The sequence below is a fragment of the Danio rerio genome, chromosome 7, assembly GCF_052040795.2.
Source record: "Danio rerio strain M-AB ecotype USA chromosome 7, GRCz13ab, whole genome shotgun sequence".
Taxonomy (NCBI): domain Eukaryota; kingdom Metazoa; phylum Chordata; class Actinopteri; order Cypriniformes; family Danionidae; genus Danio; species Danio rerio.
The window spans coordinates 40,834,807-40,849,351 of NC_141027.1; the positions used below are offsets into that span (position 1 = coordinate 40,834,807).

A 14,545-nucleotide genomic window follows, 5' to 3' on the forward strand; every position below is an offset into this window, starting at 1 on the left:
CACATTTCTTTTGCTAAAAATAAAACACTTTAGGCATTCCTCTGATAGTAATTGACCACCCACTCTAAAAAATGCAGGGTTGTTGTAACCCAACATATAAACCCAAACCCAATTTTAACCTAATTTAACTCAAATTGGGTTAAAAAGTGTTCATTAATTTTTTTCAATTTCTCTTTATTATATTTAACATGTACATACACATACACATTTCCATGTACAATATATAACACCAACAAGCAAACAAATGAACTAACAAAACAAAAGGCTTTTCTGTATTTTACATCAGAATTTAAAATCACCTCTTTTACTAATCTTCTAGTAAAAATGTCCAACTCCACCACCTTTTAAAACAACATAAAAGGTCCCCAAACTCTCCAACAGCCTATATTAGGTGCACATATACTTTTCCAACTTGAAGAAATAAGCCGTTTTGTTTGCAGAATACATATATTCATAAATATATGCTCCGTCTTTTTTAACTTGATCTCCTTGGGATATAAATGAAATTTAAAAAATAAAGGAGACATTAGTATATTAAACTCAAGAATCCTTTCTATCATTTTTGTCATGCCTTTCTAGAAGTGTGGTAATTTAATCTTATTAAAAATATCACCTAATGTTGGATTATAGCAGACATGCCCAAAAGTAGAGCATGCGGGCCAAAGTTGGCCCATTGTAACCTTTCATTTGGCCGCCCATCCCATCTGACATAAACTGTTTGTTGTTGTTTGTGTATTGCTGAGCTACAAAAAAGCTAACTAAATTAAATGTTTTAATTAAATGTTGTAAATGAATCCGATTTTATTAATTAAAATGTAAAATACTATCACTCGACAGATAGAGGACTATGTAGAAGACATCAGAGAGTAAATCAAGGCAAAAACTAGTGTGGCTTCATTCTGTTATAAATGAGATTGTTTTTGTTTTTACTGTAATAAGTTCATTATAAATAATAATAATTATACTGTATTAGTTAGTATAAAGCAATGTTTTCTATTTATTTTTAAATATTATTAAATGAATTGGAGGCATTACCGTGGCACAGTGGGTAGCACGATTACCTTACAGCAAGAAGGTCGCTGATTTGAGCCTTGGCTGAATCAGTTAGCATTTTTGTGTGAAGTTTGCATGTTTTCCCCGTGCTCGTGTGGGTTGCCACCAGGTACTCCGGTTTCCCCCACAGTCCAAAGAAATGCATGAACTGAAAAAACTAAATTGGCTGTAGTGTCTGTGTGTGAATGAGTGTGTATGGGTGTTTCCCAGTGTTGGGTTGCGGCTGGAAGGGCATTCGCTGCGTAAAACATATGTTGGATAAGTTGGCAGTTCATTCCACTGTGGTGACCCCTGATTAATAAAGGGACTAACTCAAAAAGAAATTAAATGAATATGAATAAATGAATTAGGATATTACCCATGGTGACTATATTTCAAAGGCCACTATATTTCTATATCAAGATTGGTTTTGGGCACCCCTGGTTTGGGCACCCCTGGGTTATAGCAACCTTCTTTTTTAGAGTGAAGTTTTTAAAATGATTTGTAAGATATTTCTTTAATAGTTTCTTCCTTTTCAGTCAAACATGTAAGTTACACATGACTTTGTTTCCCTTGACAAGCGTTCATTTTTAGCCATCTTTTTAAAATAAAATATTGTGTGCTCTCTGGATTTTGGAAATCGTCTGATTAGTACTTAGATCTGACCTAATAAATAGTTTTTAAATATCTCTTGAGGTATGCACAAAACAGGGCTTTTCATTTGATTTTTTTGGATGAGAGAAACAATACGAGTTAATACAGTGCATCACCATGGCAACAGTACCCATGTGCCTTAAAATCCTGCAAGGCCTTTTTGGTTTTGCAAGCTTGATAATTGTGCAAGGTTAATGTGTTTTGGATCGTGACACCTCACCACACATCATTTCCTTAATGGCTTGTCAAAATGTGGAGGATTCAACAACCTTTCCATTAGTCTTAATTGTCTGGCATGGACCTTTTTTGTTTATAAATGATTCTGATAGACAAGTGTAAAAAAGTGCTCAGGTTTAAAAGTAATGTACTGATACTAAAGGGATAATTCACAGAAGTATTAAAAATTTGCTGATTTACTTACCTTGGGCCCATCTAAGGTTTAGGTGACTTTTCTGTGGTAGTACATTAACGAAGATTTTTAGCTGAAACCATTTTCCTCAGTGATTCATACAATGCAAGTTAATAGTTGTCAAAATGTCTACATGGTCAGAAAAATACATAAATATACCAAAATATGTATACATTTCATTTTACAAGATCCCTCGCCTCTCGGCAAGAAGGTTGCTGGTTCAAGTCCCACCTGGGTCAGTAGGCATTGCTGTGTTGAGTTTTTATGTTCTCCCCATGTTCGCATGTGTTTCCTCCGGGTGCATTCCAAAGATGTGAAGCTTATTTATAAACAAATTTTGAGAGGATCACGTGCTTAAGATTGTTCACAGCTGTTCCAACTTTAGCTAATGACTAATTGTCCTATCAGACGATCCTTAACTCACTATAAATAACCAGACTTTTCTCATCTAAATATCTTCGACTTATGGAGGATATTCTAACTCTACTTTCCCTCCTTTCAAGCGGGTGACACAGTGGCCAGTGATTAGCGCTGTTGCCTCACAGCAAGAATGCCCCCGGTTTGATTCCCTTCCAAACCAGGCGACATTTCTCTGCGGAGTTTTGCTTGTTTTCCCCGTGATCGCGTGGGTTTTCCCCTGGGTTCTCCAGTTTCCTCCCATAGTTTAAAAACAAGCCCCCTAAACAAATAATCCAAGTACACCTTCTCTGCATCCATATCTGACACTTAGCTACAATAAGCAGGACAGGGAGTCATCGAGATCTACCTGAGCTCAAACTCCCCTCTCGCCCTGCAACGGAAGGGAGCCCAGGGCTCGAGGATCTAATAAGCTCAGGGCTCTCTCCCGGGACAGCACACCAAACAAGCTTTATTATCAATCATCAGCTAAGTGTGAACTCTTGAAATGCAGTATTGGTGAATTGAATAGCTAAATGGGTATTTCCCAGTGATGGGTTGCAGCTGGAAGAGTATCTGCTGTGTAAAATATATGCTGGATAAGTTGGCAGTAAATTCTTAGTATTAACTAGGCTGAAAGAAAATGAATGAATGAAAGATCTCAGTGTGTCGCTTGGATTCTCAAAGTGCATATAACCATTGGCTTGCATTGTATAAATCACCATATAAACAACCATCGAAACAAATCTTCATTATTGTTGTCCTGCTGAAGATGATACTGTATGTCTTAGAAGGCCTGAAAGTGTCCATTTAAGCATTTCTGCATGTTTGAATGTGCACATATCAACAGTGATTTCAGACATGGCAAATGAATTTGTCCATAATCTACTTCCTTGCGCACAATATTAACACCCTCTTTTTTCTGTCATTGCAGAAAGGTTAACAAGTGCTACCGGGGCAGATCTTGTCCAATAATTGTTCATTGCAGGCAAGTACCACAGCAATACAAAACAAGTTATAAGGAACACACACAAATACAAATGTAACATATATACATTTTGTTAAAGTATGTGGTTCTTGTATTAGATGAATCCAGACACTGATTTATCTATGGATTATTTCTGGTGAAATCAGTGAATGCTGTCTGTATGATTAATGGTAATAATTGAATGGCCTTCACCCTCAGTGTGAACTGGATGAGAATGAGATACTGTGTAAATGAAAATGGTGGTCAAATGATCTTTAACACCAAGGGTTAATGACCAGCATGTTGTGTGTTGTGGGGAAGACAGGCATCACAGCTGTCATGCATATCTGAATAATTCAGAATGATATCAGGAGAGAGGGATGAGTTTCCCTAAATAGTTCTTTCTCATTTCCCAAACCCCCATCTAGTGTGGGGGGAGAGGGCGTGTGTGTGTGTGTGTGTGTGTGTGTGTGTGTGTGTGTGTGTGTGTGTGTGTGTGTGTGTGTGTGTGTGTGTGTGTGTGTGTGTGTGTGTGTGTTTGTGTGTGTCTGTCACTTTCTAAGGTTGCTCAGGTTTTGCTCAGGCGCACACACACACACATACTCATTCAGTAATTCACTCATAACATTCGGCTGCACGTCTAGAAAAGTAACCTTGATTTCAAATCAAAATGCAGTTTACCATCCAACTGCGTCTGAGTTTGGCTGCTTCTCACAATTTAATAGATTGTATAGAAGGTAAAACAAGTTTAAAATGCTTTTCAAGTCGCTTCAAATTCCCACTGTGTTCAGACTCTTTGTTTTTGCTCTTAAAAGAGCTGTGTCGTGTGATTTTTTTCCTTTCCCTTTTGTTATTTATTTTATTTTTTGCAAATGCAGTTTAGTTCTGCAAAGAACAGGAAAAACAAGACAGCAGTCGTCTTTGACAGAATTACTGTGAATGCTGAAGGATGATGCAACAGCAAACAATGTGGCTGAAACACAACAGAGAAATGAATGCTTTGTTTTTGTTTCAGCAGACACACACTGTAATACTCATTCAGACAGGTCTGCTCTTTTCTCAGAAGCGATAACGAGTTTCTGTCTTCATTTGCAGCGATGGTGCCGGAAGGAGTGGAACCTACATCCTGATTGACATGGTTCTGAATAAAATGGCTAAAGGTAAGAGATGAGGACATGCTGTCATGACAGCACACAATCATTCATATAATGAGGGTCCCAGTGTGCGTTGGGGGAGGATGGCGCTGTTTAATTAATGACTAAATATCTCCAAAAATTTATTCAAAAAAAGAACATGACAAAAAAATTTGATTTCTTTTTTTTTTTTTTTTTTTTTTAGTCGTGTCAACCTGCATTTTTTCTCATTATCAGCTACTAAGGTTGACTTTCAAATGCAAATATTAAACACTGGCTGCTACATAGAGTTTAACAAGTCATGTGAATCCATGCATGGAGACAGAAGGTGCCTTCATAACCTGTCCGAATCATTTGTGCAGCACCATTCTTCCTGACCCCATCTGGTGAGGTCATCCATGCATTTGCCTCCCCCTCGTCTTTCTCTATTCTAGCCACCAGTCCATCCCTACTCCTGACCCGATCATGGTCCGCAGCTTTTTTCATAATGGGGGATCAAAGGCCAGATGCAAGGAGTGCATTGCCGCATTTGTGCCTCTTTCCCATGCTGTCAGGGGCCCGGAGCCTCGGCCCTCAGTGGCCCCCTCCATCTCCCCTTTTGTCTGCTTTCTGAGAAGAAGGAGGGGGTCCCAGGTTGCCCACTTTCCAGTGTTCACTTGTGTGATCAAAGCCTCAGAAAGTCCTAAACAACTGAAATCTCCCTCTTCCATTCCCGCTTTTCTCTCTCCTGTTCTTCACGTCTTCCTCCTCTCTCACACTCTCTTTTTCTTGCTTCTTTTTTTTTTCCTTCCTCAAACACCCTGTCGTATTTTTTCTTTGGCTTTTTTTCATCTCCAGGAATGAATTGTAAATTAGTGAAGAATGCTGTTTTAATTCCAAAGCCCGTTCTTGTTAGATGCCCCCTCCTCTGCGCACTCTCTCTTTCCCCCCTAAACTTCGGAATCTCGCACTTCTTAAGACATGAAAGTATTGGAGCACTTTTGAGGCTGGAACCCCAGCTGCACTCGCTCCCTTTCAGAAAGCATCTATAAGGATTCCTGCTTTTCTCTTTCCTTCACCCTCAATCTCTCTCTCTCTCTCTCTCTCTCTCTCTCCATCAGTCTGCGTACGAAGGAGGGGGTAGTCTTTCTTTTCTTTTTGAAGAATGAATGAATAAATCAATGAGAAATAAGGCCTTGTTAGACCTCTGCTGCTTTCCTCTCATTTATGAGAAGAAACAACAATGGACCTGTAAAAAAAAAAGTAATTCAAGCTAAAGGTAAAAAGGGAGATTTCTCCTAATCAGCCTTTTCACTTTTACCACCATGTGAAAATTTTCATATTCACTTTACAGTTTTGGTTCAGTCAGTGGTGCTGTTGTTCAATAGTCTGGACCAGGACAACAGCTCTGCATGAGTGTTACAGTTGTGGAAGCTGTGTGCTGATTCAGTGTGTGAGCTTGTTGGCATTAAACACCATCACAGACTCTATTAGAAGATCAATCACACAAAAATGAAAATGTACTAACCATTTACTAACCTACAAGTGGTTTCAAACCATTATGAGTTTCTTTTTTATGTTGAAAGATTTTAATCATTTTGGAGTTTTGAAAAACTCCAACGGCAGTCAGTGGCTACTGGTTTCAGACATTCTTTAAAATATCTTAATTTTTGTTCAACAAAAGAAAGAAACACAAGCAGGTTTGGGACATGTAGATTTTGAGTCAATGATGGCAGAGTTTTCTTCATTGGGTGAACTATCCCTTCGATGCAACATATTGTGCATCTTAGAAAATGATCTGCTGCCCTTGGCTAAATCTGCCTAGTCAATTTTGTTATCTGACCAAAAATCTTAGCAACGCTGTTTTATTCATATCCAAAAATGTTATGTAAAACTGCTGATTCAGTCTAAAATGTTTGAGTTCACAAAAGATCAGATCAGATAAAAGCTTTCATTGTAGATGTGTACTGATTTTTTTTATATAATTTACAGACCTGTTCACTTCTACTATTGTATTTATTTTTTAAAAACAACTTATTTTTTCAAGAATAACCCATGAAATGTTGTTTTTGGTCTTTTCCATCACTTTAATATGAGATAAAATGAGGTAAAACATTGGTCCAACACTGTAAAGGGAATGTAATTTCACAGAAAAAGAGTAAGGGCTGGAGAGAGTCGAAGATGATCTATGATTATGTGAAGTGCTTTGAACTCATGTTATGTGGCTCTGTTTCAGGTGCTAAAGAGATTGATATTGCTGCTACGCTGGAGCACCTGAGAGATCAGAGATCAGGCATGGTGCAGACCAAGGTAAGATCTCATGTCAAAATTTCTGTTTAAAGAACACTGCAGGATTACGAATGATCAGGGTCTCTCCTAAAGATTTTGTTCTGTAGTCAGAAAAAAATGAAATATATATAAATAGGATTTTGAAGTATAAGAAAAATATTATTTTAATTAAATGTTAGAAATTATAAAATATTTGTTTTATAAGAAAACAAAAAATCTACATTTAAAATTCTGAAACCCTTAGTGACACGTGAATGTTAAAAGAACTGCAGCCAGCAATGCATATGCATGCAGGAGACTGAATGTGATTCAATTGCTGGAAATACTCATAATACTCTTCCTTTTCATCCTTGGATTAGAATTTTTGATTAGTTACAGAACTGATTAAAAAAATCTAAATGCCACACTGTTGAGAGTGATGTTTAGATATAAAATAGATGTTTAGATATAAAATATGTGCTGCACTCTGTCCTCTCATAAACATTCAAGAAAAATGACCGTGGTAAGATAACTGGCATTTTTCATGAAAGTATCCAATCATGGTGAAATGAATATGTTTGCAGAAGCTTTGCAGTTCAACAGCCATTATGTCGACAGATGAGGTAATTAAAAATGATGTTAGGATCGTTTTATTATGTATTTAGGACCATACTACAGATTTGGCCATGTGGAACAATAGTTGTTAATACACTGTAAAATGTAATTACACTTGATTTTAAAAAGTGAGTAACCCCATTGTAACTTGGAACCATTAAGTTGACTTATTTTTTTAAGAATCATTCGCTAATTTATTTACTTAAAGAGCCCCTATTATGCATTTTAAAAGGTGACATTTTGGTTTAGGGGTTTCCAACATCAGGTTGATATGCATGCTAAGGTCAAAAACCCTTTCAATGTCTTATAATAAGTATCTATTTTTACCTAATTATCACAACCACTCGCAAAAGCACGATAAAGCACGATATGTGAATATAAAGAGTAAACTAGATACAGTACAAGTAAATACATAATTTGCAAACTAGAGAAAACAAAGAAGCAACTATTTTAATCACACTTACTTACACTTGTAAAATGTAGAAAGGAACTGATCCATGAACTGTGTACTGTAAAGTTCCTCTAAAGCTCTGACAAAGTCCCATACATTGGTGCTTTCCAACCTTTTTTGCCTGAGACCCCCTTTTCCCTTGGAAAATATGTAAGTTTGCAGTAATGATGACAAAAAAATGTTGTTTTTAAACAAACGGTATGTTTATTACTATATCTAGATATGTTTATGCACAAAAAATAACCTAATGTAAAATATAAAGCAAAGCATCAGTAGCCCATTTGGAACTGAAAAAACTTAAGTCTTTGGACTTTAAATTGGCCCTATTTGAAATTTAATAACATAATAATCAGTATTCACACTGCTGTATAAGCAAAAAATAATAATATAGGCTATTACAATTTAATACTTGCATGTTATTTGTTGTGGCCATCAACCGTTTTCTCAGAGGATGACAAGCTGATAAAACATTGCTATCGCTCTGATACAAGTTTTATTTATGGAGAAAAGTACAAACCACTGCAGTTTTTGTGTTCTGTTTGTCTGAGAAAATTAGTCTTACCGAAATGTAAATATTCCATACAAGCTGAAGCTGATTGGTCAATTCTTTTCACGTGACTTGCGGTGCGCTTACGGCCCAGGGTTCATTGGTGTGAGTGCGTCACGCCGCTTGTGCGCTCATGCGACGCACCTCCATTGGAAAGAACAAACTTGTGCAAACTCTAGTTGCTAGCTGCTTGTGGGTTCAATTTGGTCATTCAAGTGACCGAGATGTAAGCAAGAGAATATGGTCATTTTTCAAAATAAAAGACTTTTCAAAATAAAAGATCGTAATTAATGATTTCTTGTGCGGCCCAGTACCAATTGATCCACGAACCGGTGGTTGAGGACCACTGAGGTAGGGGATAAAATAAACTCAGGCAACATGATCATTCTCCTTATTGCCCCCTGCTAAGAATTTTTTTAAATATGACACGACCCCCCACAAATCTCGCTGAGGCCCCCTTTTGGGCCTGGACCCCCCTGTTGGGAACCGCTGCCATACATTAATAGTCTTTTCTGATCCTACCTTTAACAAACAGTGATATATCCCCCGTTGTAAGCATGTAGATTGCTGTAGCACTTGTCAGAAAAATGACGAGTACACAGCACAAGGTTGGGGCTATAATGCTTAGGTATTTTTCGCAAAAATAAACTTCAACCACTGACTCTCACAGCCTCATCTTTGGGTAGGGAAAATAGCACAAATTTTCCCTCACACTTCAGAGCACAGCGTCTTCGTGGCATAATTCAACCTGGATCTGCTACAGTGTTTGTCTTCTTTTTTCTTTCTCCTGTGTTTGTTTTTCTGGGTCTGCATGTGCAACTAATGGGCGGGGCTTGAGTTCCATATCGACATCACTCCAACACGGCTTAAGATTCGTTAACCTAACGATTTATTTTTCTAAAACCCATTATAGGGTTTTTTTTTTTGTTTTATTTTACTTTATTTTTAAGTAAAAATAATTTAAGTCAAATAATTTTTAAACAATAGGTTTACTCACTTTTTTGAGTAAAGCTTTTTACAGTGGGCCTTTATGTGCATTAAACATTGAAATTACATACAGAACCGTTCTTTTGGCATAATCTTAAACATTAAGCATTCATTTCTTGTGTCAGAAAAGAGGATCTTGTGCTTAAAAGTTACATTCTTGTCACATTCTTGTCAACCTGCCTAAAATGTCCCAAATGCTTTATATAAAAAATGTCAACAGCGTTTCACAGACAACATAGGATGTTTCTTTTGTAATCTGTTACCACATTGGGAAAAAAGAAAACTATTAATACATGAACATTTGTACACAAAGCATCGCTATTACTTGTTTAATGTAACACCATAGTAACCTCATCAAGAAGGAACAGTTCAGTCAGTTGTCCCATTAGAGCTTTACACCTGCACAAATCCTCCTGATGCTGTATGTCCTGTACAATACGACTCTAACCACACTGCTATAATTAACATCGATTTGTAATCTAAAACCACATAGTCAATACAGCGCCAAAAGCCAGGCTCAGAAAATTAACTTGTAATTGATCACTTCTACCATGACAAATACGTCCTGTTGATGCTGCAAGCTACATTTTGAACACCAGCCATAAGGGTTTACAAAGTCTCCAGCTTTACAGTATCGATATGGTACATTTCTTTGTGTAAACTATGCTAAAGAAACATATATTAAGCTTATTCCTGTTATGAGATAACAAGATGAGTAAATGACAGTCTCCTCCTCAGAGTCATGCTGAATTACATTAGCTGCTGTTTATGGAAGATAAGGACCTGACTACTACACCTGTTTAGCAGCTGTTAGTAAATATTAAAGCTCTGTGGTTGTGTTGAAAAGGTAGCTTTCGGTTTATGAGTATATTTGGAGTTCTGACATAATCTGTTCATTTTTAATGTATTTGGGTTTGTGAATGATATTTTGGAGCCGTCAACCTACTTTACAGAATAATCAGCTGTCTATTTTTGCTCATATATCATTGTGTTTGACAAATTCACAGCATTTAGATGAATTCCAGACCCTTTTTTAAGCAGACAGTAAATTTCGATGGGTTTCTGGAGTAACTTCAACTTAACAAAATACAAAGAGCTATCAAATAGTTAAAGATGTATCAATCAAAGGATATGATGGGGAAAAAATGTTTATTGAGCTAGTCTGTAATTTGTGATAGTATGTTTCTGACTCAGTGATATCTATATATAAACTGAACACTCTAAACTAATGATTGCATTTGTGCAAAGTTTAGATTAGCTGTTTTAACTTAACCATGAAATGTTTCACTGAAAGAGAATTAATGCATTCATTTCATTCACTATTTGTCCTTAAAGTATCATTCACGCAGAAATTATAAAAAAAAACCTTATGGGATTCTCTATTTTTTCTGTTGAAGAATGTCTGAAGAATCAATTTTCAACATTCTTCTACAGTAAATATCTTCTCCCAAATATCTGTTTTGTTTAACAGAAGAAAAAATTCCAGCTGTGGTTAGAGTACATTTTAATTTTTGAGTGAACTATCCCTTTAAGCCCTGTTGTTCTCAAGTTGATTTGTTTGTTAAATCTGCTAATTTCTGCTCTGTATAGTACAGTAATTGCCTTCCTCATTGTACTGGCCTGCTCAGTCAATACTTGAGCTCTACGCTGCTCAAAGGCAACATATGTCCAAAGGAAGCCTCTCGCCCTCCTTTTTCACAACATTCTCAAAGCAGGAACTGGTGTGTGAAATTGGTCTGCCTGCTAAAATCCACTCTGCCACTTCATTCCTGGCCCAGAAAAGGAATGTTTTGTACTTTAGCGGCTACATGAGCTCTCCGGCTTTTGTTTACGCTGGAAGAGAAGCTCATAAACAGCTTGACTGATCTGATAAATATCCACAGCCATACTTCATCAAGTCTGGAGTACATTAAGGCATTAATGTGACACCATCTAGTGGCAAAATGCGCACATTTACACATCCACTTGACAGTTGCCTTTTTCTTTCCAAGTCATCTAATATATGACTCTAAATTAGATTTTTTAAAATTAGTAAATCTATTTATTGCACGCTTTTAAAAAAATCAACACAAATTTGGGTGAAATAAGAACAAACTCAACCATTTAGTTACATTTGGGTTGAACGGTGATAAGTGTGAATTCTTAAAGATTTATACATCACATTAAAGCTGAATAAATATCCTTACCATTGATGTATGGTTGGTTAATGTAATTAGTTGAAAATCTGGAATCCGGAAGTAAAAAATATATAAAGCTAAATATTGAAAAAAATGAATTTAAAGATAAATTAGAGTATTAAATTCTTGGCAGTGCACATTACAAACAAAAAAATGATTTTGTTTTTACATATTTGTGGTATAAAATGTACTAAATATCTTCTTGAAAGATGATCAACAAACAATTTGACTGATTGATATTCACCTTCAATTTATATTAGTTTTGCCAAAAAAATATTTATGTAACATAAATCTGAGTTTGCAGTCCATGTTTACAGATCCTAGTGCTAGGTTTTGCCCATATTTTAACCCAAATCTGTGTTTAAAGACTAGGGTTCATTTTGCAAGCTTTGTAGCAGAATCACTATGAACTGAAGTAATAAAACTGTATACTGTATGTATTCACACTTTTTGGCTTTTTACTGGCCTCACAAACCTTTACCTTGACTTTAAACTACCTGCTTTTTTAAAGACTAAATTATGGTGGTTGAAAAGACTGAAAAGTGCATATAAAGTTAATTCAGGAGGGATTTGTATCCGTTTCTTGTTTTGTGAAGCTCTGCATCTGACTTAACGCCCACTTCAGCCTGGTTTGTTGCATGGCCTGCAGTGGGAGGCTTGAGTTTCAAACGCTGGTTTTGAGGCTTGCTCTTCAGACAATGATCGATCTTCACATGCCGGCCCTCAGGGATGAGAAACTGTTTGAGTCATGGTTTGAACAGAGCACGTTGAGTCACATTTTCTCTGCAGCTTTAAATACAAATGCAGCGTGCACAAACATTTTAAATGTACTTTTCAACAAGTTATTACATCTGACTGTTGTTGGACTGAAGTCCACTTTTCTCTAGTCTACAAAATGTACCACTGGTGTCTGTTGTGCTTGGTGTGGAATGGTTTTTCAGCTGCGTACCTGAGCTTCTTCTACTTTTCTGTCTTCAGGATCAATTTGAGTTCGCACTGACGGCTGTAGCAGAAGAGGTGAACGCCATCCTGAAAGCTCTGCCTCAGTGAAGGGAACTTTCACAAACACTTCCAACCAGTCTTCTTCCTATCTTTTCTGTGTAACTTTGGATAAATATGAAAATTGACACTATTTCAGGCTCTTTCCAGACTGTATTGCATAAGACGTTTCTTTGTACTTTGTGTAAAGTTCTATAGCATTGAAATAAATGTTAGAACGATATTCAACTACTGTATAGCCAACTAGGCATGCAATCATATTTGCAGATTAAATTGGTGTTTACATAGTTGTGCATCTGAAATATCTGAAACGTGTTTGTGTGAAGCAGATGTGATTTTAGCGGTGTTGTATTACACTGTATTAGTCCACTGCAGTTATATTATTATACACTGAGATCATGTGACTGACCTTTACAGTTATGGATGAGCAATATTAATGCAACTATGAGAAACTTTATTTTACAGTCTCTTTGTTATGTGAATTTAACTAACCCTAAACCCTGCTCCTATAACACTAACCCTTTTGTAAGTGCTTAATGAATGACTCAGAACCTAAATGTATAATTAAACTGTAACAAGGAGACCTTAAGATAAAGTTTACCCCAGCATATTACGGTTTTCCAGTTGTGCTTTACTTGAACTCAACCTTTGTTGTTGTGATATATCGTTTCTGTCAACTAACAAACAGATTGTATTAGATATAAATATATTATATTATAATTGATTATACGTACAGAATGAACCATGTGATTTAAAATGGTCTGCCAAAATGTAATTGTATATATTATTTTTGTGTGTGCAGTATAAAAGTAACATAATAAATATCATAATGCTGTAACACAAGTGCATTTCTAAATCATTTTGTGCATAGAAAATGAAAAAGATTTTGGTCACACTTTACAACAAGGTTTCATTAGTTAATTTTAGTTGATTTATACTAATGATGAACAGTTCCTGTACTCAGTGGTGTAAAGTAACACATTACAAATACTCAAACTACTGTAATTGAGTAGTTTTTCTCAGAAATTGTAATTTACTAAGTAGATTAAAAAATGTGTACTTGTGCTTTTCCTTGAGTATATTCTTAGTGCTGTATCTGTACTTTTACTCCACTACTTTCCTCCAACTTGCAGTCCCTACTCTATTTTTTCTTGTGGAGATTAGAAAAATCAGTCCTGTGATTCCTGTCTAATCAAATCACACAAAGAAATCCTACCATAATGAACTACTTCAAGACATGGGCGATTTATAATTGCAGTAAACTGTTTGGAAGCATTAAAAGTGTCCAAGTAGATGTCCAAATTATTTACACGCATTGACCCAGAGACTGTTTAGATGTATATCACTGATGAGAAGATCACAGATGTTTACTGTATGATGACCGAAATGGCCTTAAACACACAGCAGGCACAAAACGTCAACATGACATCAGATTGAAGTTGTACCCCAATGTCGTGGGGACATTGCATTTTGTTTGGAAATGAAAATCGGGCTCATGTCAGAACACAATGTCAGGCCAACGATGTCCAATGTCTAACCTAAAAACAACCAAATATCAACGTCATTTGATGTTGTTATTGGACATCAAAATAACATTGTCCGTAGACTCTGGCTAGACATTAAATTTTAGTCACCTGATGCCACAACCTAAATCCAACCTTATATTACCATCTTATGGTGTTGTGTGCCTGCTGGGCAAAACTACATGCACTACAGAACGTAACGTTTACACACATCCACAAATTAGATGTTAATGCATCAGCTTTTTACTGTGTAACACTCACTACTCATGAGTACTTTTAAAAGGGCTCCTTTTCACTCATACTTTGAGTAATATTTACAACAGATACTTTTACTAGTTACACAACCTTTTTGGGCAAGTAATGGTACTTTTACTTACAGCAAGTATGATTTTTCAGTACTCTTTCCAC

At 36.3% G+C, this 14,545-nt stretch overlaps 1 protein-coding gene across 1 annotated transcript in view; it reads left to right on the forward strand.

The window, feature by feature from the left end:
* Positions 1-13,453, forward strand: part of ptprn2 (protein tyrosine phosphatase receptor type N2) — a 271,230-nt gene extending 257,777 nt beyond the window's left edge. The window contains 4 exon segments of the mRNA NM_001128667.2: positions 3,426-3,479; positions 4,554-4,618; positions 6,807-6,880; positions 12,594-13,453. Of these exon segments, the coding sequence (NP_001122139.2) occupies positions 3,426-3,479; positions 4,554-4,618; positions 6,807-6,880; positions 12,594-12,665 (265 nt within the window). The 3' untranslated portion in view covers positions 12,666-13,453.
* Positions 13,454-14,545: the final 1,092 nt, after the last annotated feature.